General features: G+C 38.7%; 1 protein-coding gene across 4 annotated transcripts in view; it reads left to right on the top strand.

Moving 5' to 3' along the window:
• LOC124777373 (nucleoside diphosphate-linked moiety X motif 6) overlaps positions 1–25,995 on the top strand; it is a 110,612-nt gene that overhangs the window by 27,984 nt on the left and 56,633 nt on the right. For 2 of the 4 annotated variants that reach the window (XM_047252757.1, XM_047252760.1), the window contains exon 2: positions 11,397–11,572. In XM_047252757.1, the coding sequence (XP_047108713.1) occupies positions 11,397–11,572 (176 nt within the window). Of the gene's footprint in view, positions 1–2,972; positions 3,010–9,221; positions 9,268–11,383; positions 11,573–25,995 lie in introns of those variants that run through there. The other 2 variants (XM_047252758.1, XM_047252761.1) reach the window with 2 other exon arrangements.

The following is a 25,995-nucleotide window of genomic DNA, read 5'->3' as shown; positions in this document are numbered from 1 at the left end:
TCCCAGGTCGACGGGCACGTGCACCTTCCGCCGACCACTGGCGACAACATCGATGTACTGTGGAGACCTCACGCCCCACATGTTGAGCAATTCGGCGGTACATCCACCCGGCCTCCCGCATGCCCACTATACGCCCTCGCTCAAAGTCCGTCAACTGCACATACGGTTCACGTCCACGCTGTCGCGGCATGCTACCAGTGTTAAAGACTGCGATGGAGCTCCGTATGCCACGGCAAACTGGCTGATACTGACGGCGGCGGTGCACAAATGCTGTGCAGCTAGTGCCATTCGACGGCCAACACCGCGGTTCCTGGTGTGTCCGCTGTGCCGTGCGTGTGATCATTGCTTGTACAGCCCTCTCGCAGTGTCCGGAGCAAGTATGGTGGGTCTGACACACCGGTGTCAATGTGTTCTTTTTTCCATTTCCAGGAGTGTACTTTCAGTTTTTGAAATCTACCTCATTAGTGGGTAGTGTCAAATAATCAGAAAGGCTACAGACAGTTCAACTACATTATCATCTTAAGACTGAATATGACATTCGACCGAACACACATACTGCCTTTGCATCCCCCAGATCATCTGAGTCTCTCACATTTTTAATACAAAAATATCTTTTCCTACATCACTTAACCTTTTCTGCAGTTGAAAGAAACATCCAGGGTACCTGTAGCATATTACCAACTCAATCAGGTTAGCCAGACTGAAGGCCCATAGATCACAATTGTGACTTGTCACTATGATGTGGAATGAGTCAGTTTCATAATAATTACAGTAAACTTTTTTCACAATACTTTCTCAGTGAAAACTGTGGTAACACACTGACCATGTATATGATCTTTTTAAGTTATACACTGTATTTTTAAATACATACAGTGATTTATGTACTGGATATTCAGTAATACTTGTATGGGTAGAAAGAGCTTTGAAGCAGATATGATTTCACATTGTGTTTGAAGTTAATTTCATTATCTGTTAAATTCCTTATATCACTGGATAAGTGGTCAAAGAGTTTTTTGGGTGAATACGTAATTCCTGTCTGTGCTGCACTAAGGCTGAGTGATGGATAGTGTAAATCATTTCTCCTTCTAGTATTATATTTGCAAATGTTACTGTTGTTTCAAACTATGATTGTTAGCAACAAAGATCATAAGGAAGTAAATGTACTGTGGGGCTGTTGGCCAGTACACACAACTGTTTTAAGAGCTATCTACATGAGTTATTAAAATGCAAACACCTATTATCCTTGTTACATGCTTCTTTGCAACAAATACTTTTCTCCCTAATGATGATTTACTCCAGAATAGGATGCTGTAAGACATTGAAGAATGAAAGTAGCAAAAGTCAACTTTTTGCCAGTCTATAACCCAAAATCTGATATCCATAATTCAAAAGTTGCAGAGCTTATAATTTTAAGATGATTTGTAAGAGGTGACTTCTAGTTTCTGTCTTAATCAACATAAACTGTGAACAGTGTGGAACCATGTCACTAGATCAAAGATGGTGCAAACAGGATGAGAGAGAAGAATTTCACCGTGATGAAATAACCAACATAACATGAATGTAAACAGTATTCATTTACCAGATGTTAGAAGTTTTCGCCAGGTATCACCATCCCTTGTTTATAAAAATAATGACATATAACTTGTGAATGACCTGTAGTACCTGTAGTAATTATAGACCACATAACAGTGATCTTCGCACAACAGGTATGTGTAAAATTGACATTTATGCTGATACCCAAGGGCAAGGGATAGCCTCTGAACTACAAAGTGTACGTAGACATGAGATCAACAGCATGGTAAAACCAGGCACAAATTTCAAGGCAGCAGTTGAACTCAGTCATGATAAAATTTCAGGGCTAAACAGTAGTGACTTTTCTGTCTGTCTTGTGGGGACAAACAGCATAGCAAAGAACAGTGCGAAAGATTTCATGATTTCCCATAAACAAAGGCTGCACATACTCAGAAATACGAATGTGATCGTTTTTTCTATGTCCCATCATCACAAACTATGTAATTAGTCCCATTTGAATAAGGAAATAGAAAAAAACGAATAATCTGTGCAAAGTGTGTGCAGGGAATTTAAAAAATGCAACATACATTTATGTCCTCGGAGTCTTTTGGCTTTTCACCATCTGGTACACAAGAAAGCAGCCTTGAACACATTAGTACACAGTCCAAAGATTATTTCTAATGACAATCACATACAGTCTGAATGCAGGATTTGAGATGCATGTTGAGAGAGAATGGTTACAGGAAGGGATACATTAAAAATACTTTCAGGTGCCAGTGATGAAGGACCGCTTGTGAATCAAGAGAAGAGGCAAAGCCAGCTGTTTTCCAGCCATACTGTGGACCAACGAGCAGCAAGTTATGACATATACTACAGAGACATGGACTGAGATCAGTGTTCCAACTCGCCTCCAAAACATGAGATATGCTGTAACCTGTTTAAGACAACATCACTCTTTGTGCGCCTAGTGTGTATGGCATCCCTTGAAAATGTGAAAGCAGCTATATGGGTTAATCTGTTTGCGCAGTTTCAAATTGTTGTACTGAGCACAAGTGGCATATGAAACAAAGGGAGCTTGACAAGTCAGTCATAGCTGACCGTTGCCTGCTAAATAGATGCAAAATATAGTTTGAAAAGATGAGAGTCTTGGCACATTTATCAACATATTGGGATTCCATTGCAAAGGAGGCAGCTGAGATTAGAATAAACAGCAGCAATTTTAAGAGAGACCAGAGGTACACTCTAATACACATTTAGTAGGCATGGGCGCAGCATTGGATATCAAAAGAAAGCAAAGACGGATGATTGACACTTATAGGGAGGTGGGAGCAGCAGTTTCACATGGTGTGCTGGCCCTTTGTACCACTTGACATTAATCTGCCCCACGGTGGGCCAGAGCTGCTAAGAGTTGCCCATCTCGCCTTCCATGCAGGCGTCATTATGGCCCTCTCTGATTGCTGTTAGATGCTGCAATCATGCCCATATTAAGGATACAAGGTACTTATAAATGATGGAACAATCAATTTTTTATGAATTTATTAAATTCTATAGTCTTTCCTGATTGCATTGACATATACATTATAGGGTTTCAAATGAAAAATGACATATATATACCAAATTTTAAAGTTACGATCATGTTTGCCGCCTCGCCCCTTTATCTCTGTTACAGAAACCAGTATTATTTTGAAAAGAACTGTGAACTTTCTGTTTCCAGCAATTATATGCATGATACAGTGTATATGCTGGTAACAGTGCAGGTTTCTAGTGTCTGTAAATGATTATCTTAGCTAGCATTTACTTTTGTTTTGCTGAAGCAGTTTGTTCATATGTTATTGAATGTTTGTTGCCCAAGTGCTACATATATTTACATCAAGAAACTCAATAAAAGGGAATTCCTGTTCACAAACAAAGCAAGCCACACTGTTGAAAGTAACATATGTATCAATTCTTCAGGGAAGAAACTCCCAAATGGCACACCTCCTGGTGATTCGAATTTTTGTATTAACAATAACACTGTTTGTAGTGGATTTGTTGTTGTTGATGTGGGCATCTTATCTTATTTGATAAAGGGAGTGGCAAAATGTAAACAATGTGATGATGTAGGCTGTCTGGAAATAACTGAACAACATAGTAGCAGGAAGGGTTTTGCATCAAAATTAATTGTTCTGTGTAGGTCCTGCAATAAATTTGGTGTACTAGATGCAGTGATATGTTTCAATGATGGAGTGATAGGAAGGTTGGAAGTCCTGAGAAATTAGGCATAAAATATGGCTCTAATATGGAAGATCAATTGCTTCTGTGTGACAGACAACGGATGCATGACACTGAAAGATTCGCTCTTCAAGTTACCAAAGAAGCAAGAAATGCTAAAAGGAATGCCAAGAGGAAGCTTGAAGATGAAGAAATGCTGCAGGAAGACAACTATGCTTCAGGAATGTTCTGAGGCACAGTTTAATTGGACTCGTAGAGCTAAGCTTTATTGCAGAATAAACTAAATTATAGAAAAAATAATATTTTTATTAGGAAAAAATTATAAAAATTAAAATGTAAGACATGATATTTTTTATCATTGTAATGTACATAATAGGTGGAATTAAATAGGTCTAGTACCTCAGCTATCATGTCATGCATATCTGGTAAAATTTTGGTCTCCTTCAAATGTATAACATTGGGTTAAATGGTACCTCAATTTAAGGAAGCATTTTGGAAAAAAATTGCATCAATTTTGTTGTAATTTTTCAAATCACTCTAATCAGGTTCAAAAATATCAAAAATACTTCTAATTTGTTTAGAAAGTGTGCTGCATTACCTGATATCAACAAAAAAAAACAAACTGTAAAACATACATTATAAACAGCGCCTGAAAGATAGGTGTTGATTTTTACATAATATTGAACCGGAAAAGTACCCTGTATCCTTAAGTGGAGAACAGTACAGGCCCTGGTAGTTAGGCATTTTCACTCATGACAACAATGGTGGAGATAACCATCAAGAGCCGGCCAGAGTGGCCGAGCAGTTCTAGGTGCTACAGTCTGGAACTGCGCAACCGCTACGGTCGCAGATTCGAATCCTGCCTTGGGCATGGATGTGTGTGATGTCCTTAGGTTAGTTAGGTTTAAGTAGTTCTAAGTTCTAGGGGACTGATGACCTCAGCAGTTAAGTCCCATAGTGCTCAGAGCCATTTGAACCATTAACCATCAAGAACTTTAGTATTTTATTCAAATTGGGGCAGCTTAAAAACCAAGAATATTTTATCCAACATACATTGATATTTTTATCCAACATACATTGATATAAGCGTAATATGGAAAATATTTCATATAGTATGTGGTTTCCACATCAACAGACTGGGAAAGGCATTATTTTAGTTGTAAGATCTCAGATATAGTTCATATGAAATCAAACATGCAGCAAGGTGTTAAGCAAGTTATACCTTTGAAAGATGAAAGTGAAGTGTGTCTAGAATTAAGCCTACAATGTGACGAAACAGTAATGATTTTTATCAAGGCGAAGAGTGATGCTGGAAATGCTTTTTTGGCAGAAGTAAACATTCCAATAGCTCCAACTTAGACAGTTAGTGTGTGTAATACGGATATGCCACATGCAAATGAGTGCTCTCTTAAGAAAGAGAATAGTTATAAAATATTTATGTTGCTGCAAGTTAATATTTACTGTATGAAAAATAAACTATTAGAACTGGAACGTTTTTGTAGCATTAAGGATGTAGATGTGATATGTGTGTCAGAACAATGGCTAACAGAAAATCAAGTTGACGCTTTTGTTCCTCAAGGATACGTTGTAGCTGACATAATGTGTAGGAAACACAGAAAAATGGCAGTGCTGAAATTAAAATCAAGCATGATCTAAAAGTTTCAAAATTAGGCATGACACTATATTGTTCAGGAATAAATTCTGACATTAGTAGTATAAGACTGATAGAAGAAAATATAATAATCATTAGCCTATATAGGTCTCCAAATGGAAATATAAATGTATTTTTTGAACAGTTGTAGTTAGTAGCTAAGTGTCTTTTTAAAGTTTAAAATGAAACTTGTTATCTCTGTGGATTTTAATACTGAAATGGAAGATTCAAAGCAACAAGATTCCAGAATGTTTCTTAATATATGAAGATCCTTAAAAATGAATAAGTGTCCTATTCGTTTGATGCATGTCTAGACAGTATTATTGTTAACTTACATATAGTAGTTTGGTTTGCTGAACACTGATTGGATGTGCCATTCTACCAGACTGTTTGTTTTTAAGACTGCAAAAATTCTGCCGTAATGATCAGTAGGACCTTGATAATCCAGCATATTTCATAATCTGTCATTCACAGATCCCCGAGCAAGGTTATGTTTAAGAAAACTGGTTTAAAAAGGGATATAAGCAAAAACCTACATTTTTAACGTACAAATACAAGTGACTGTATTTATTAAACACAACAGGAGAGATAACACTGTAAAAAAATAAAAGTATGTGTTATTTTTCTGTAAAAACAAAACTTAATTACAGCTCCAATATTGCATGCTGTATTAAATCAATTTGAGAAGATCAAGAACAAGCTAATTAATAAAATAAAAACTAATACCAAGAATTTGGCACACTTTAATTGTCTTTAGGAGCAGCACAGATATCTGACATTTTTGAGGGTAAAGAATATGTCTGTCTGGTAACTACTATTGATGGTTTAGCTGAAATTTCCTTCTGAGCCCTCTGGAACATTGCAGAAATGGTAACTTGTTCTTGGATTTATCTGTTTTTTGACAAAAATTATTTTGTATGATATGCAGATTCAGAAATTTAGAAGCGTTGTATTGTTTGCTATACTTAGCGAATTTCACAAAAGTGTTTAAGGTCTCAGTAACCAAACCCAAGAGATGCAAGTTGGAGACATTCCTTCTTCTTTGTCACTGCCAGTTTCTATTGCCTCTTGTGGGTTGAAAGTGCTTTGTAATATTACATTGTCGGTCATTTCTTCTTTGATAGCTTCATTTTTGTCCATGTCCTGTCAACTTCTTCTGCTGATAACACACTTGGTTCATTAACAGAAGCAGAATTTATCATTCGTACAATTTCAGAGTGATCAGTTGTTAAATCATCATCATTTACATCGCTTTCCATCTCAGCTTCTTTGGCAAGTTTAGACCACAGTTTTCTCCAATCTCAGTGCAATGTTGTATTTTTCACAGAGATCCAAGCAACTGCAGTCATGAAATAGTGTCTGTAATGTTAAAATTGTGTTGGAACTATTGGACACTGCAATCTCAGTTTTGCAGCTTTTACACAACCATTCCTTTATAATATCACTTTAAATTTTGCATGACCCCTTTGCCGGTGGGTTTGATTAGTGGCAGGAAGAAATGTGCAAAAATATTACCTGACACAAGCTCTGATTCTATGGGGTGAGCTTGGCAGTTGTCAAGAATGAGAACCACCTTAGAATGTGCTGGTAGCCCCTTTTTTATATTTTCTTTCACAACTGGAACAAAATGGTCAAATAACCAGTCTTTGAACAACTCAGCTTTCATCCATGCACTAGCCCATGCACAATAAATAGCCTGCACATGTGTAACATTTTTAGAGGTCTTGGGTTTTGATATTTCCCAGTCACAAACAAAGGCAGTTTATGATCACTTGAAGCATTTTCACTTGCTAAGATGATCATTCTGTCTGTATTCTTTTAAAACCCTGTGCACTGGACTCCTCAGCTCCTGCCAAGATTGAATTGGCAAACACTGCCACAACATGCCAGTCTCATCAGTGTTGTAAATTTTGTGTGGGAACATCTTATGCCCATCAAAAAGCTTTTGAAATGTTGTTTTGTACTCATTAGCAGCAGCCCATCAGCAGATTAAATTTCGCCAGAAATGTCTAGTTTATAGATGCCATGATGAATTTTGAAATTACGAAGCCACACCTTTGAGAATGAAAGAACATCATATGTGAACAGATCTAACTCCCTGTGAAAAAATTTAGCCTTTTTAATTAACGTAGACCCTGTTATTGGCTTCCCCCCTGTTCTCTTTGCACTGAACCATTTACACAAAGCTTCATCTAGAGTTTCCAACTTAGGTTTCTCTTTAGGGTTTGCCGATTGTGACACACATTTTTGAAGCTGCTGTTTTTTTAAATATCATGTATGGTTGAAGATGTGATATTAAATTCATTCATAATATTGTTTTGATTCTCACCTTTTTCTGGTGTTCGTATGTAGTCCAGTTTTTAGTAGATTGTCAATGTCGCATATCTGTGTTGTTTTAGGTGCACTTTTACTCTGCTTGGAAAACATATTCACTGTGCGTACAAACTGTTTGCATGGTGACTTTCTTAAACAAGTACTAAATAAAACTGCACAACACAAATATAAATACTGTACATTATTGTCTAGTGAATGAAGAATTGTTGATACTAGCACAATACTAACAATCCAGCTGGGTTATGTTGCCGAGAAAAATCATTCAATGAGGCAGGCAATTATTACTGACCAGGCACCGTACCGAATGGTTCTGATGTTTTTGAAGGCGTCCAACTGTACTGACAACAGCACTGAGTTAAAAATACATGAAAATTTCTGATGTGTGCCAGACTATGAGGTCTGTTGTATTAGCGAGGAATGGATCATTGTGGTCTTACTGTATTAAGGCTGAGTATCTCCTGTCGGCCCATATAGGATAATTTAGGGAAACCATGCTGCCCTGGAAGCTTTATGACTTTCCCTGGCTTGCCAGTTGTGGCTGTTTAAGTGCCAGATCCTGTTTGGGCAGGTTGTGCCATTCCATGGCAGTCCATTTATTAACACGGTGTTGTGTAAAATTTCATTCAATTTCTTTCGTAATGGATTGTCAACATCACATATTTGCGTTTTGCCATTTTAGTACTGCTTGGAGAACATATTCACTGTGTGTACGAACTATTTGCTCAGTGACTTTGTTGAACAAATACTAAATAAAATTGCCAAATACTAAATAAAATTGCACAACATAGCTGCAAATATAAGTACTGTGCATTATTGTCTAGTGAACAAAGAATTGTTGACACTACTACAAAACTAACAATGCAGCTGGCTCATCTCCATGAGAAAAATCGTTCAGTGAGGTGCCATACTAAATGGTTCCAGTGTTTTTTGAAAGCGGCCAACTGTACTGCCAACAGCACCAAGTTAAAAGTACTTGATAGTTTCCAACACGTGCTGGATGATCGGGTCTTTGGATTACTGAAGGACGGATCATCATGGTTTTGCTGTGTTAGGGCTGAGTATCTCCTGCTGGACTGTGTAGGATGATTTAGGGCTACCAAGCTGTCCTGCAGGCTTTACAAGTTTCCTTGGCTTGCCAGTTGTTGCTGTTTATGTGCCAGATGGGCCATGGGTGGCTTGGGCCATGCATTTATTTACATGATTTTGTGTAAAGTTTTGTGTAATTTCTATGATAATTAATCTACTGTCAATCTTTTTAACTCTTCTATCCATGTGCATACCATGAGCTGTGTACAGTTCCCTGCCTATATTGGTGACATGTACCAGGGACAAATTGTAAAATTTATTACAAATTGTTTTAAACCTATTTTTGTTTTATGCACTTCCTAGATCACAAGAGATTGTTCTATTCGATCACATGTCTGTAGAATGTTAACAACAATTACTTTAGTTCCAATCAACTTACTGAGTGTCACTTTCAAGTGTCTGATGCCACTATTTGATTGTTTTTTAGCTACACCATTTGTACCTTCTGGTCACTTGCTAAGGCAGCACATGAGGTTAGGAATTGTCTTACGTACTTATCACTGTAATTTTTTTATAGTTTGAACAGTTGTTTTTAGTTTGCACAGAGTTAAACACTGCAACCTTCACTGCTTCGTCAAGAATCTGATGCCTATTTTGTGTAATAATGGCTGGAAAGCTTTCCTTGGTTTTTTGATTTAGACCTTCAGTTATTTTGCAGGCACTGTTGATCAGTTTTGTTCACCTTTTATTTAGTAAAGTAACCTCAGCCTTTAGGCACCAATTTTCACTTATTTAATCTTCAACTAATGTTGATAATTTGCACTAATAGCCACAATTTTCTGCATTTTTTGTTTTACATGAGGCTGTAGTTAATATACCCTGTTGCTTAAAGAGATACCTGTAATATGTATGTATGTGAATCCCACATATAATTGTAATTACTTTGTTTTACGCAATAAATACTTTTTGCCTAAGTGAGGAGTTATCTGCAAGACATCACTGGATGAAAATATGCAAAATATGTAAACCTGCTGACTTCTATATCCCCAAAACTGACAACTATTCGTATGACAAAAGTAGCCAAATCGAAATGTTTTAGCACATGTAGTATATGATTCTTCTACTTTAAGTTTTCATCAGTATAGACACCTAAGAACTTAAAATTTTCTGCTGAGTTTTTTTATATATTGTTGGTATACTAGGTTACTAGCACGAGGGATATTTTTGACAGTACAAACTGTATGAGCTGTGTTTTTTTGGAGTTTAAAGCTAAACCATTCAGTAACTTCCACAAAAAAGTAATTTACTATTTTCTCTGTTAATTTTTCTTTACTTGGTTTCATAACAATGCTTGTATCATCTGCAAACAGGACTAATTCTGCCTCCTGATTCAAATAAAGTCACAGATAATTAACAGAAAGCAAGAACAGTAGTATGCCAATGATTGCACACTGTGGGACTTCCATTGTAATTTCTCCCCGGGAAGATTTTATTGTCCCCCCCTTTGTATTATTCATTCGTCCTGCATTCCGCTTCTTAAATAAGAACTAAACCAGACATGTGCTGAAGTATGTATTCCACAAAACAAAATTCTTTATGACTGAGACAGTAAGAATTTAGAATATTATGTTCTATTTACTAGTATTCATTTTCTGCCATGCATTATTTCTAAAGGTGTGGTATAGTCTGGCTTTGTGCAGCACTAGATTAGATTAGATTTACTTACTACATTGCATATATTGTATTATATCTAAATTCAATGACAGTCCATTTGTAGATAACTAGTTATTAATTCTCAATAAATTTTTATTTACATTTTCGAGTGTTGAATTTACTGATCACAGTACTTTCATCATCAGCAAAAAGAACTATTTCTCCTTCTTGGCAGCTCCCATTAAGGTCCTTGTGGTACACCTTTAGTAATTATTCCCCTTTCCAAAGATACTGTTTCATTGTGCACACTCCCTTAGTCGAGGGGCCTGAAGTGAATGTTAGTGGGGTGATTTACATCATCACACTGCAGTCTCATGCTCAGATAGGTAACTTATTTAACATCAGTTGTAGAAGAACTCTGCTTTTCAACTAGTAGAACCTTTTTCCTTCTACCCCCCCCCCCCCCCCCCCAAAGGAATATTTCAGTATTCCTGTCTGATATTAATAAAGATTTTGCAGAATACATATAGTCATAGCTAAGCTGTGTTTCGGTCATGTTAATGACTGTCTCGCATTATAAGTTTTGGAGAATTTCAGCTTCTTTCACTTTGGCCAACCAACAGTGTTTTCTATTCACATGGTTTTAGTGGTTATACTGCCTGCACTCTATTCATGCTGTAGTTAAATGGTATGATCCTATTACATAAACCTAATGACAACATACTGTACTTATATGTATTAACTATCTCACTTTATGATTTTAAGAGTATTGTAATACATCCACACACATTAATCTGTCTTAATAGATTTAGTAATAATTCTTTAAAAACATCCACAAAAATGTGTTTAATAAAATAGTTTTTCATGGTTACTTTTGATTTTCTTACGCATGTGCAATCAGACTCTTAACACTTAACACCTGGAGGAAACGTAAGATTTAAAATAATGAGTGAAAACATTTATTTTGTTCTATTTCCAGTCCTCATATATTGGCAGTTTATTTTTGCAGGGAACTTCAGACAAAATATTGTAAGAAGACAGGAACAACAGTAAGGAATATGAGCCTTCCAGATTCATCTACAGTTACTTGCAATCTTTTTAAAGGCAAGAAGGATCGGTTTGGTGGCATAATTGTTGATTCAGAAGTGGAGAGTTCTGATGATAACTTCAGCACCAAACTCTTAAGTAAGCAAAAAAGACTTAAGTCCTCAGTTGTAGTAGTATGTTTCTATAATAGGAAGACAAAAACACCTCTTTGCATGTAGAAGATTTTTTTATTAAAACGGTGACCAGTTTCACCCCAATTTAGGTGCATCCTCAGGTCATATAAATTATGTCTACAACGTTATTTTATGCTATCCTGAAGCTTCTCCCAGGCCTTCATAACTGATAAATTAAAACCTGCCAGAAGTGTTTGTCAGATTGATAAAAGGTGGGTGTCCCATATATCAGCTGGAGACGATGTGGGCATGGCCTCAAGAGATCACTGATATTAACTTTATTGTTAGACTTGCCATAACTCACCTGAAATAGTAACTTTTCTGAAATCTTACTGACTTTGTGCAATGTTTCATTTACATATATTAAAAACTGCAGATTCTATGAATAGTGCCAAGTGATTCTTTAACACTAGAACAGTGAAAGGGGTCAAAATAGCCTGTGTCCTATCTTCTACTTCAATGTCATATCCAAGGATTTTCAAATTATTTACATTTTCTTGGACATTTCATTTTATATAGCTTAGAATGATAGCAGTGGCCTGTTTGACAACTCTGTAATTTCTCTTCTGAATAAATGGAAATAATCTAACACTGAAGTGGCAACAATCAGTAATCATGCACAGCTGTTGCTGCTCATTGTGTTTTGGTATTTACAAATTCCAGTCTGCTACAGTTTACATCCTGTCATTCAGATAATATTCTTTGTCCATGGAAGACATTTTTACACATGCCCTATCAGTGTGCAGTTTCTGGTGAAGAAATGTTACCTCATTTAGAGAATTCTGCTGTTGAATTGGAAACTCTCTTCACAGCTGAAGATGGAGATTTTGTACCAGAGACAAGTGAAGATGAAGACATTGTGAATGTGGAGAGATTAGAGAAGGTGGATTCAGATGCAAAAGATCTGGCAGAGAACCTGAGAAAATTCTGGTCGTATGTAAAATTGGTAAGTGGTTCTAAGGCCTCCATTCAGTCCCTTGTTGATCTGTTTGGTGTAGCAGTTGAAGACAGCAAAATGAAAGCTGAAGTTTTAAATTTCATGTTCAAGAAATCGTTCACACAGGAGATCTGTATTGTCATTTGGCCATCGGCTGACTCCCGTATGGGCGACATATCGGATGGACTCCCATATGGATGACATAGTAATAAACACACCTGGCATAGAGAAACAACTTTAAGATTTGAAAGCTAGTAAATCACCAAGTCCAGATCGAATCCCAGTTCGATTTTGCAAACAGTAATCTACGGCATTGGCCCCTTACTTAGCTTGCATTTATCGTGAATCTCTCATCCAGTGCAAAGTACCAAGCAAACAGTAAAAAGAGCATCTGACTTCAGTGTATAAGAAAGGTAAAAGAACGGATCTGAAAAAATTACAGATCAATACCTCTACCTTCTGACTACTGCAGAATCCTTGAACAGATTCTCAGTGCGAATATAATAAACTTTCATGAGACTGAGAAGCTTATGTGCACAAATCAGCAGGATTTTAGACAGCATCGCTTATGCGAAACTCAGCTTGCCCTTTCCTCATATGCTGTACTGAGAACTGTGGATGAAGAGTATCAGGCAGATTCCATATTTCTAGATTTCTGGAAAGCATTTGACGTAGTGCCCTACTGCAGGCTGTTAACGAAGGTACAAGCACATGGAATAAGTTCACAGATACATGAGTGGCTTGAAGACATATTAAATAATAGAACACAGTGCGTTGTCCTTGATGGCAAGTGTTCATTGGAGACAAGGGTACTGTCAGGATTGCCTCAGGGAAATGTGATAGGACCGTTGTTGTTCTCTATATACATAAATGATTTGGCTGACAGGGTGAGCAGCAATCTGCAGTTGTTCGCTGATGATGCTGTGACATATGGTAAGGTGTCGTAGTTGAGTGGCTGTAGGCAAATACAAGATGAATTAGACAAAATTTCCAGTTGGTGTGATGAAAGGCAGCTAGCCCTAAATGTGGAAAAAAGTTAATGCAGATGAGTGGGAATGTTTGGATACGGTATTACTAATGTCCTGCTCGACACCATCAAGTCATTTAAGTGTGGGCATAATGTTGCAAAGTGATATTAGGTGAAATGAGTATGTGAGAAATGTGGTAGGGATACTGTAAAGTAGACCGCATAAAGAACGCTGGTGCGACATATTCTTGAGTACTGCACGAGTTTTTTATGATCCTTGCGAGGTAGGATTGAAGAAGAAATTGAAACAGTTCAGAGGCAGGCTGCTAGATTTGTTACCGGTAAGTTTGAACAACATGTAAGAGTTACAGAGATGCTTTGAGAACTCAGATGGCAATCACTTTAGGGAAGGTGATGTTGTTTTCAAGAAACAGTATTGAGAAAATTTAGAGAACCAGCGTTTGAAGCTGACTGCTGAACGATTCTACTGCTGCCAACATACATTGCACATAAGACCATGAAGACTAGATACGAGACATTAGGGCTTATACGGAGGCATACAGACAGTCACTTTTTCCTTACTCTATTTGTGAATGAAACACAGAAGTAAATGGCAAGTAGTGGTACAGGGTACCCTCTGCCATGTACCATACAATTGCTTGCAGAGTATCTATGTAGATGTAGATGTAGATGATAATATACCAATCCTCACATCATCCATCACAGCAGCCCCAATTCAATGTGTCTACAAAGACTGTCACTAGGAATGGAGCCGAGTGGGAGATAAAAATTTTTTCAGTTTCTGAATGAAGATCAGCTGTAAACATTCTAAAGGAGAGAGGAGGTTCCACTGTTTACTTTTGCCAACAAGTAGAAAACTGTCATTTTTAATGAAGCAGTGGGCACATCTCATCAAGAAATACACAGAATCAAATGTTAGTACTAAAAAACAATGATTGGACTGTGTCACTTGAGGAACTGGGAATATTGATGGCCGTCATGTATCTCAGGGTTTCATTTTTTCACAAGTATCTCTGTGGATCATCTTTTGTTGCATGCTTTAGAGCGTACTGTCATCAAGGGAGAGGTGTTGGGAGTTTCTCAGATTTCTTCATTTCTATGAAAAATGAATGTGAGCTGAGCACCTGCCAACAGGGATACAAATTTGCTATTGTATTGAAATTTGGGAAAGTTTGTGGAGAACAGTTATTCTTACCATCTTGGAGAAAATATAACTACAGGCAAGCATTATTACCAAGCAAGTCGAGGTGCAGGTTCACACAATTGAAGCCCAACAAACCTTACAAATATACTCTCAAAGTCTGGATTGCTGCCATTGTTGCAGCAAGCTATATAAATATTGCATTTCCACATCTTGACATTCACAAAGGGATGCAGTCACTTGGAGAGTGCATTGTTCTGCGTCTCAAGGACCCATGTGCAAATCAACAAATAAATGTGATGACAGACAACTTCATCACATCTCTTCAACTTGCTAAGAAGGTCGAAGAAAAGAAAACTTCCGTATTTGGTACAATGAACAAGACCCGTTATGAAATCCCTGATGAGGTAAAGAAGCTAAATATTGAAATACACTGCACCACAGTCCTGTGCCAGACTGGCGACACAAATTGCACAGTGATTGTATGCCAACGAAAGAGGAATAAAACTGTAATTTGTCTGAGTACACTGCATGCTGAAGTAACAGTAAGCAAAGAAGGAAAGCAGAAACCTGAAAACCTTAACATTCTACAGTGCAAATAAGTTTGGGGTGAATGTTGTTGATCAAATGTCCCATAAATATCCTAAAAAAGGTTTAAATCTCATGGCAGATTAAAACTGTGTGTCAGGAAGTTTTTTGTCAGTGCACACTCCACTGCAGAGCTAAAAGTTATTCTGGATACTGCATGTAGCAGATGGACGATACATGGTTCCTACAACTTCTTGGACATGGTGGAAATAAATGGTGGATCATCTACAAAATAGTAACGAACAAGAAAATGGAAAGGAAGAAGTTAATACTTCACATCGCAAATGAACTCATGAGGGGAGGGGGGGGGGGGGTGGGGGGGGGGGAGGGGGGGGGTGGAGGGGGGGGGAGAGCAGCAAGAAGAATAGACAAGAGAGAAGGATATGGGATCAGAAGTATCCAGAAGGCAAAAGAAGTGCCAAATCAGCCCCTGAAAAGGTGTGTAAAGTGTCACAAAACCATGTGCAGTAACTGTGCCTGTAAAAGACAGATCACTTATGCTAAGTGCATCTTGTAGATTTCAGTGACTTTGAGTAATAAGTGCAACAAAGCCACATGTAAAACACATGTGAGTACAATATGGACCACATGCACTAAATATGTCTAGAAGGTTCTGCAAATAGTTAATATATGGAAGTCTACAATTTAGGAAACTTATTAGCAGAGGCAACAGCAAATTGGCATGAAATTTTGTAGTTGAGGTAAGTAAGTAATATATTAATTATTTTGTTAAATAATTATTGTTATAACTCATAAAATGGTAGGGATTAACACACACTAAAATAAAGTACTTGCTTAAGTCAAATATGAAAGCACTTTTTGGGGTCAAAATGACTCGATCATTTAGAAATGTCAGATATTCTGCTATTCTAGTGTTAAAGATAGTTGTATATATACCTGTAGCACAAAGCAACAAAAAATGAGCAGCTTGATTACAAAATTTTAATGAATGATAGGCTGCGCTGCACTTACTGTTGGAAGATAAGATACAAGCCCACTGTGACTTCAGTGCTGGCATGAACCAAATTATACCTTTGTGACAAGTATTAAAGAGTGATAAGCTGAAATAATATCTTCCTGACATTCAGTAAAAAAGATAAATATTGTTCCAATAGATTGTATTATATACTTCATGTATATTCCACAGATTGATACAAGTTAGTGCAACTCTGACTCACATGGCACAAATGATAAAAATGAGTATGCTGGATCCACTTGTTAGAGAATTAGATTGTTTTCATGGACAGAATTTCTACCAGAATTAGGTGGTACAGATGCAAAGAACATTTCCAATACTTTAAGGAAGCTCCCTAACTCTAAATAAAGTCTTTGATCTTATTTATTATGATGTGTTCAATTCAGATTTTGTCTATACTTTTCGATGTGCAACTACAGAAGTGTGTTGCTGGGGCTTGGGCCTCCTTGTCACTATATTTGATGAGCATCAAGCTTCTGCATAGTGCTCTGCATTTGTGGATTTACTGTACTAACCTAATGTGTGTCACTCATGACCCTTTCTGCCTTAGCTTAGTGAGAGAGCACCAGGTCAAAGTGTGTGTTGTAGTTTGTTGGTCTTCACCAACCTGTACGAGGCCTGCACTGTGATTGGCACATTAAAAATGTGTTTTAGTCAGTATTTTATGACGTGAACACATCTTTCATAGTAGTACTCAGGGTAGATGCATAATTAAAAATCTGAATTTTACAGAACTGTGAAAGATTTGACACATTTAAAACTCAACTCTTCATAAGCAAGTATAAAAAGTATGCCTATCATGATGGAGATATGGCTCTCTCATATTCAAATCTGTTTATGCCCACCTAGAGGAAACCTTTCTAGCCACCTCATGATCATGCCAGGATGGCCACCCACTGGCCACCTTCCTGCGTCAGCCTTTTGATGTGCCAGAAGGAGGAAACATTCCTACCTACCTAAATCCTAAGGAGGTTCACTCATGATATTTTCATTCCTCAAACATACTTAACACCTTCCCCCTATTCTGTTTCATCTGCTGTTCAGCTTAGTGTACCAACTTTCTGGCTCTCCTTCTGTATAATGGCTACATGAATCCCAGCAACCATTAATGCTACCTCAATCTTGATAATTGCCTTCTGGTTCCACACTAAAAAATCCATCTTATGCCGTCTGGCCACTCACGAACAGGACATATCCAACATCAAACAATCCCCTTCATAGTGAGCTGAAGGTCTTACTGAGGCCCTCACAGACAGGTATTACCCTTCAAACAGATTGCCTACTTCGTGTCCTCACAAGTCCTTAATTCTTCATCCACCTCCATCTGCATTACTTAATACCTTCCTACTCCAGAAGAACATAACCAAATCATTCACCAGGACTTCGTCTAACTTTCATCATACCCTGAAATGAAGAACATCCTTTCCACAGTCCTTCCCACTCCTCCCAAAGGTGATTATCATGGCTTTTTTGGAGCCTATATAATGTAATTCTGATAGAATACTGGGACAAAGGCAGGACTGGAATATTTAAAACATAAAAGAACTGAAGAATGACCCAGGTTGACACACAAGAAAGTGTTCTTTCACCAGAACAAACCTGTGGTCAAGACAGGAGCATTCACGACAACAAGTGCTTCAGCTGGCATGTGAAGAAAATTATTGCTTCAGTAACAGTTTTTTCATTAAGTGAAATATTATGAGGAATAAAATGCCGCAGAAAATTATTTAGACACCTGTGATAGTGGCTTGGCTTGCTCGTGAAACACATTCTCCCTGTTACATGCTGTTCTTTATCACATGAAGAATACTTTTTCTAGCAAAGGCACTTGCCAGAAGTGTTGCACACGCTGCAATGAAATTGAAATAATAAATGATCTAACAAAATCATTTTAGAAGCCTGCATTTTGATTTGTTCCTTGTCACTCTTTAAGACACTTTATACGAGGTCTGTTCAAAAAATTCCAGAACATTCATAATTTCACGCCAATGGTAATTTTGGAGTAAAAAATGGTTGACATCCCTGCACACGCCTATGTTTAATGTGTAACTGCTACAAGTTTTATTGTTGTATGTCTGTTGGTTATTGTTGAGTGCTGTATCGAGCAGAACGTTGTGTTCCACAGTTTGCAAAATTCAAGACGGCAGAGTTAGAGGAGCAACGCATCTACATTAAATTTTGCGTGAAGCTCAAGAAAACCTTTACAGAGACACACCAAATGATGCAGGCAACCTATGGTGATGAGTGCGGTGTTATGAATGGCTCACATGGTTTAAAAATAGCCTTACAGAAGTTAAGGATGACCATCATGCAGGGTGCCCTTCGATGCCTACAGACAATGCTCATTTTAGGAACATCAACAAAATTGTGGATGCCAGTCAAAGATTGACTGTCCGAGAGATTGTAGAAGAATCTAATATTTCAGTTGGGTCATGCCATGAAATCTTGAGACAGCATCTTGGAATGTATCGTGTTGCCACCAGATTCGTCCCACGGTTCATGAATAGAGACCAGAAGAGCTTTTGGATTGCGCAAATAAGAATGAGATGTTCTTTAAGAGAATCATGCCTAGTGATGAGATGTGGGTCTATGGTTACAATGTTGAGGCCAAGGTTCAATCTTCACCGTGGGTCAGGGAAGGTTCTCCAATATCGAAAAAAGCTTGTCAGGCCAGGTCAAATGTCAAAGCATTGCAGGTAGTTTTCTTTGACTTTGAAGGATTAGTTCACCATAAATTGATGCTTGCAAGAAAATGTGAGAAGGAAATGGCCTGAAATGTGGCGAGACAATTCATGGCTCTTGCATTACGATAATGGACCTGCATATTCATCCCTGTTAGTCCATGACTATTACACAAAAAACGAAATAGCTGTGGGGCCTCATCCTTCGTACTCCACAGATGTGGCCCCTATGGACTTTTTTTATTTCCAAAGTTGAAAACTCCATTGAAAGGACGAATATTTGCAATGATGGACAAAATAAAAAGAAAATTTGCAGGACAGTGTTTCGCACAGTCCAGCAAGAGGTGTAACAAAAGTGCTTCCGGAAGTGGAAACGGCAGTGGGAAGGGTGCATCAATAGCGGAGGATGGAGATCATGCACAATACATAAAAGATAAGTGCAGAAAAATTTTGCAGACAAAAGTTCTACATGTTTTGAACAGACCTCATAAGTCAGAAAGGGCAAAGGTATACTAAATTAAATTGGTGTAACAGTTAGTTCCTTCATATACAGCAATTTCTGGGATTGCAGCCTCTCACCTGTAGCTGACTAATGTGTTGTTCATAGACACATGTAATGTCTCAGAGAAGTTACTAGCTTTCATGGTAGTGCTCTTTCTCTAGTTCAAGTGCATACACAAACACACACACACACTCACACACACACACACACACACACACACAACATCTCTGACCCAAATTCAGTGGTACATACTGTTTATGAGTAATTGCTCAGGCTGGCACAAGTGAGGGTGAGGGTATGCATGTGGCAACTGAAAGGGGGTAAGATGTATAGGGGAAGGCAGAGAGTGAGGAGAGGCAGATAGCTCTCAGAAGCATAAGAATGAGGATTAAAACAGGTGGCATTCACAAAGTGGGGGGGATAAGGGGAATTTCATGGAAAGATAAGTCCAGGGTTTGGGCAACGGAGATGTGGTATGGTAAATTACAGGAGCGGAAAAATGAGGGCAAGGGTAAGGAAGAGAGTAAGGAACTAAGGTATATTAGACCAGGAGGACTGCAAGAACAGAGAATATGCTGACCGGGCATTTCCCATCTACTTAATTTAGAGTAACTGGTGCAGTGAGCACTTTTCGGGGGGGTGGGGGGTGGGGGGGGGGGGGGGGGGGGGGGGAGGGGGGCACACAGTCTAAATGATAAAGTTACTGAAACAGCTATTGAGATCACCGGTGCAGTGGTATAGTACATTTTTCTGCACTAGGTGGTTGAGTTCACGGTGGTTGAGTTCACAGTTAGCCACAGACATTGGTCATCCTTGCATGGAGACAAGTGGTTAATTGTTATCCCCACATGGCACATGGAATGTCAACACAGTCAGTGCATAATTTGGCTGGTTTGAGATGTTATCCTTCCTTTTACAGGATAGCAATCACCCGTGCAAGCACTGCCGCAGGAGGTGGTAAATGTGTGTAAAGGACAGATCTCATACCTAGATTGCTTACAGGGGTAAGACCCATGTGATGTTAGGTTACGAGTAAGATTGGCATAAAGATAGTCTAGGCTAGGATATTGCCTAAGTTTGGTTGATTACAAAATTATTGTTTCAGTTATGATGTTAGGGTTTTCGATGAATGTACCATATATCAGGGCATGATGACAGGCAGCCAGAGCCTGAAACAGGAAGTGGGAGAGTTTTTCAAGACCTGGTTGATAAGAGGAGTGCTGATCAGTGAGTGATTAACAATGTTAGTGTGTTGTTTGGTGTCACAGGAAGGAATTTCATGAGAAATCTGATTCTGGACTAGCTGAGCAGAATATTGTCTGTCTGTCAAGGCTTTCGCAAGATTATCAGCTCGCTTTGTTAACGCCAGTCTCCTACTGCAGATGTGACTCCCATAGATGTTAAGGGTATGTGGGACTTTTTATTGAGGAACGGATGATACTGTCAAAATGGAGATACTGTTGGTTGTTGGTGCATTTTATGTGAACAGAGGTATTGATGGAGCTTTGTGAAAACTGAAGTTCAACATTTAAGACTGTAGTTGATTGAAATGAGAAGGACGCTGAGTTGAAAATAGATGTTGGGATTGAGTGGTTAGGAAGTGGCCCATAAACTGGGTAGTGTATAAAGATGCCCTGTGGGAGTGCTCACGGCAGTTGGACAGATCAGTTTGTATAACTAGGCTCCCTCCGCCTTACCCCTTCCTCATCACTCCATCTCTCTCTCTCTGTCTTATTTTTCTAATGCAACCATTTTCAGTCTTCATTTTACAATGCCCACTGCAAGCCAGCTGTCTCCCTGTCTGTCATGCCCCCCTTAACTCTCTTTATCTGCTCACCACTCCTTGCTCCATACATTGTACCCCCTCCTACTTGCAACATCCTATTCCTCACTCCCCACTCTTGTCAGCCTGAGAAATCACCATTTAATAGTGAGTGTCACCATGAGCAGGTGCAAGTGAGTGCTTGTGTGTGTGTATGTAAATAGAAAGAGAACAGTAATTTATAAGGTAGTAATATCTGTGCTGTAAAAAACGTGTCTAATAACCATGCATTAATCAGCAACAGGTAAGTGGTTTCCATTTCTCATTTTCTTTTTTCTTCATGCTGGTATTTCTGTTATTGTTGTACCGTGTGGGAAACATAGATACAGCATTAATAAGACATTATGGCTGCTGGTCTCTGGTTTGAGAGAGATTATGGTAAGAAATATTTGTGGAGTAGACTCACTGAATGTGGACTCCTGCATTCATTCACGAGTCCAGCTGCTCATAAATCTGATTCATGGAATCTTTCTTCTCACATTATGCTGTGATCCATTGATGAGCCAAAGCATTATGACCACCTGCTTAATGACACTTTTGCCCAGCTTTGAAATGTAATGTGTGACATGGATTTGACAAGTCACAGTAGGTTTCTGGAGCTATGTGTCACCAGATATCTATGCACAGGTCACCAAATTCCGATAAACTAAGGGCCATTGGTTTGTGGATGTGGAGCTTGTGCCATTGGTTTCAGACCAGGCAAATTTGGGGGCCAAGACATCAGCGTGAATTCACTATCGTGCTCATCAAACCAATGATTTATGATTCTGCCTTCATGACATGAATAGTTATCCTGTGGGAAGATGCCATTGTCATTGGGGAAGGCATCAAGCTTGAAGGGATGCAGGTAGCCTGCAATAATGTTCACATAGTCCACAGCTGGCATAGGTCCCATGGAAGCCGCACTGAATATCTTGAGCAGCCATTTGCATGGAAGACGGCGTGTTTGGATACACTCGTGAACATGGTACAACAAGGGGCATGATTCATCCAATGAAGTGATATGTTTCCATTGTTCCACAGTGTAGTCTTGATAATCCTGTGCCCATCGCAGTCGTAATTGATTGTGTCATTGGATCAGCATGGGATCACCTGAGGGTCGTCTGCCAGGGAGCCCCGTGTTTGACAGCATGCTCCGCAACACTTGTGCTTGCATCAGCGTTGACCACTGTCATCAAATCTACCATAGATTACCACTTGTTCTGATTTACAGACCATCGCTCCACGTTCCATGATGGGGTATATATGTCCAACACCTTGTTGTCTTCATGTGTTTTCACTGTCCCTCAATGTCTGCTAATAGATGCTTACTGTAGTAGCAAATGTATGGCTGACCAGCTGCACTGATTCATAGATTCTTGTTTTCAGGGGCTGGGCCATAAATATGTCACTTTTCCTTATCTACTTAGTGCAACACATGTGCAAACCCCCCCCCCCCCCTATCCCCCCAGAGGGCATTCAGTCTCTGGGCTCTTCAGTGTATATGCTATGTTGATGTTAAATACTCACCATCTGCATAATAATGAGAAGTTGTACTTTTGCCACTAACAAAGAGGTGATCCAACAACACATTATTGTAATGTGATATAATGACTAAAAAATTACAACACAATGAGCAGAAAGGAGGTTCCTACTAGAGTCACTATCGTTAGATCATGATTATCATTAAGGTAGTTACTCAGCATACTTTCCCACCCTTCCACACACTGCGAATCTATAATACAGACAGCCATGACTCAACACGCCGACAATGAAAATCTTGTGTCCTGCATTAATGCTATGTTTTCTGCTTTGTTCCAAGTCTGACTTTTAGCAGGAATATTATACACTTCGTGCAGAAACCTGTATGAAAATCAATGTTAAAGGTCATGATAATGTCAAAGAAAACTTAAAATGCAGGAAATGCTATAACACAGAATCATTAATGGTGGGAAAGCATTGTATTGAATGCATAGGACTTCTGTAGGGACTACAAAAATGAACATGAAAAGCAGGAAAATATAAAATGTGGGAATGTAAAAACGAGGTTTTACAATACGTACATTAAGCTCCGCAAGCACCCAGTAGGATTGAGGTGTGGTCTGTCTGCGACCCATTCAAAAATTCAGGAAGTTCACAATATGTCAAGTGTTATTCAACAAGTAAGTGGATAATTTTTGCACACATACATACATATAACAAACTATCTGAGAAACCTAGCATTCACAGAATATTCATTTTGGCAGTTTTCTACTAGAAATGGACACACAAAAAGAACTGTGTTGCTAGTGTAATATTGAAAAAATTTCATTTCCATGTCTATGTGAAAATACCTTTGAAATTATGAACAGTCGTACAAAGAAATATGCATAATGTACAAATTTGTAAGTATAAGTACAGCTTCTACACATGTCTACAATGCCATTTTGTAAAAGTCTTTATGGCAACACCTCTGCATAGCTGTATAGATGGCTATTGTTTTCACCTACAGCTGTTTGCACTTCACAGTTGAAAGCTGTCAAAAGTACTGCCAGGTGTCAGGGATTTTTGTAAGTTGACTCAGCTGTAGGAGTGTCTTAGTAATAAAGAATAAATGTATTAAAATTTCACGCATGATCCGGTATTTTTTCATACATTGGAGTGTTTATGACATCATATTCTGTGAACTGTGTGTCTTACAAAGATGTATTTGTGTAGTTACATTTAGCACCATATTGAGATACTGTCTGAAAAATATGTCGCGAATAGAGCTAGTAGCAAGGAAGTAAACAATTTAAACATCATGGTCAGTGCAACAGTTTTTCATGCATCTCAGTATTTATGATGTCATACCTCATGAGCTATGTTTGCCACCATGATATAATTTTATAGGTGCATTTAGTGGCATAATTGGATGCTATCTGAAAAAATTAAGTGAAAGTAGAGGTAATATCACAGAAGTAATAAATTTAAGTATCATGCATGATGTGGCAGTTTTTCATGCATCTCATTGTTTATGATGTCATGTTTCCTAAACTATGATACGAGGGCAGTTCAGAAAGTAACCTCCGATTAGTCACAGTGCGGGTTGTGGGGGGAGTAGCGACGCCATCTGTGCGTTCACGCACTCAACAGGTCAGTCGGCATCAAGCCGTGGTCGAGTGAACGTCGTACCTGCGCTAGTTTAGTTTTTGTGGCAGTTTGAAATGAGTGCTGCAATAGAAAACCCCGCCAAATGTGAAGTGCGTGCTGTCATAAGGTTTTTTATAGCCAAAGGATATTCTGCAGCAGCTATTCATCGTGAGCTTTGTGCCGTGTACGGACCAAGAGTTATGAATGAAGGAGTTGTCCGTGAATGGGTACGTTTATTTAAAAGTGGACGAGAAAACGATCATGATGAAGAGAGGAGTGGTAGACCGTCATTGGTGACTGACGAACTCGTTCAGACAGTTGATGCAAAAGTTCGTGAAAATCGACGTTTCTCAATGTCGGAGTTGTCTACTGGTTTTCCACAGATTTCTAAGACTCTCTTGTACGAGATAGTGACAGCAAGATTGGGTTACCGTAAGTTCTGTGCATGATGGGTGCCCAAAATTCTTACCGACCACCACAAAACTCAAAGAATGGCCTCTGCATTAGACTTTCTGTCACGTTATGAGGACGAAGGAGAACCATTGTTAAACAGAATCGTGACCGGTGACGAAACCTGGATTAAGTACGTGAACCCTGAGACAAAAGAACAATCAAAGATGTGGGCACATTCAAATTCGCCTACCAAACCAAGAAAAGCCTAGCAAGATTTTTCTGCCAGAAAACTGATGGCAACGGTGTTTTGGGATGCCAAAGAGGTGTTGTTGGTTGAATTCATGGAACGTGGTACGACCATTAATCAAGACGTGTACTGTGAAACAATAAAAAAGTTACGACGGGCTATACAGAACAAACGCCGTGGTATGCTGACTTCCGGTATCGTTTTTTTGCACGATAACGCCCGTCCTCCCTCTGCTCGCAGAACAACGGCCCTTCTTGAGTCCTTCAAGTGGGACGTTATCAACCATCCACCTTACAGCCCAGACCTCGTGCCAAGTGATTATCACCTCTTCATGCATTTGAAGAAATGGCTCGGGTCACAGCGGTTTGATGTTGACGAAGAGCTCAAAGATGCGGTCACAGGCTGGCTCCAGGCACAAGCGGGTGATTTTTATGCAGAAGGAATTTCAAAGCTTGTGAAGAGATACGATAAGTGCCTCAATCGCTATGGAGACTATGTAGAAAAATAGTGCAAAGATGTAGTTGTAAGATGTATATATTAAAATATTTTTATTTAACTTGGTGTATTTTTTTAAATCAACTGGAGGTTACTTTCTGAACGGCCCTCGTAGGTAGATGGCTCTTACCCCAACAGCAATTTTTGCCTGACTCTGAGGGATATGTATACCAAGTTTTATTGAAATCAGTCCAGTGGTTTAGGAGGATTTGTGAAAACAAGCACGCGCGCGCGTGCACGCACACACACACACACACAGACACACACACACACACACACACACACACATCCACTTTTATAATGTGTACGGATTTTTTATTTCCCTGTGTTGATGCAATTCTAGTAAACTTCTAATCTCAGAGGTTGCAAGATCAAGCACCATCACTAACGCTCTTTAGCCTCCCACAGTCTGCCCATTCACAAGTACTGATAAATCTTCTTGCTTCCTCATGCTCCAACAAACAGTAACTATCAGTTGGTAAGACTTATCACTGTACTTAAAAAATTGGACGATCCTTCATTGTACAT

This window comes from Schistocerca piceifrons, chromosome 2 (genome assembly GCF_021461385.2).
Source record: "Schistocerca piceifrons isolate TAMUIC-IGC-003096 chromosome 2, iqSchPice1.1, whole genome shotgun sequence".
Classification (NCBI taxonomy): domain Eukaryota; kingdom Metazoa; phylum Arthropoda; class Insecta; order Orthoptera; family Acrididae; genus Schistocerca; species Schistocerca piceifrons.
This window is presented reverse-complemented; position numbering and strand designations above follow the sequence as displayed.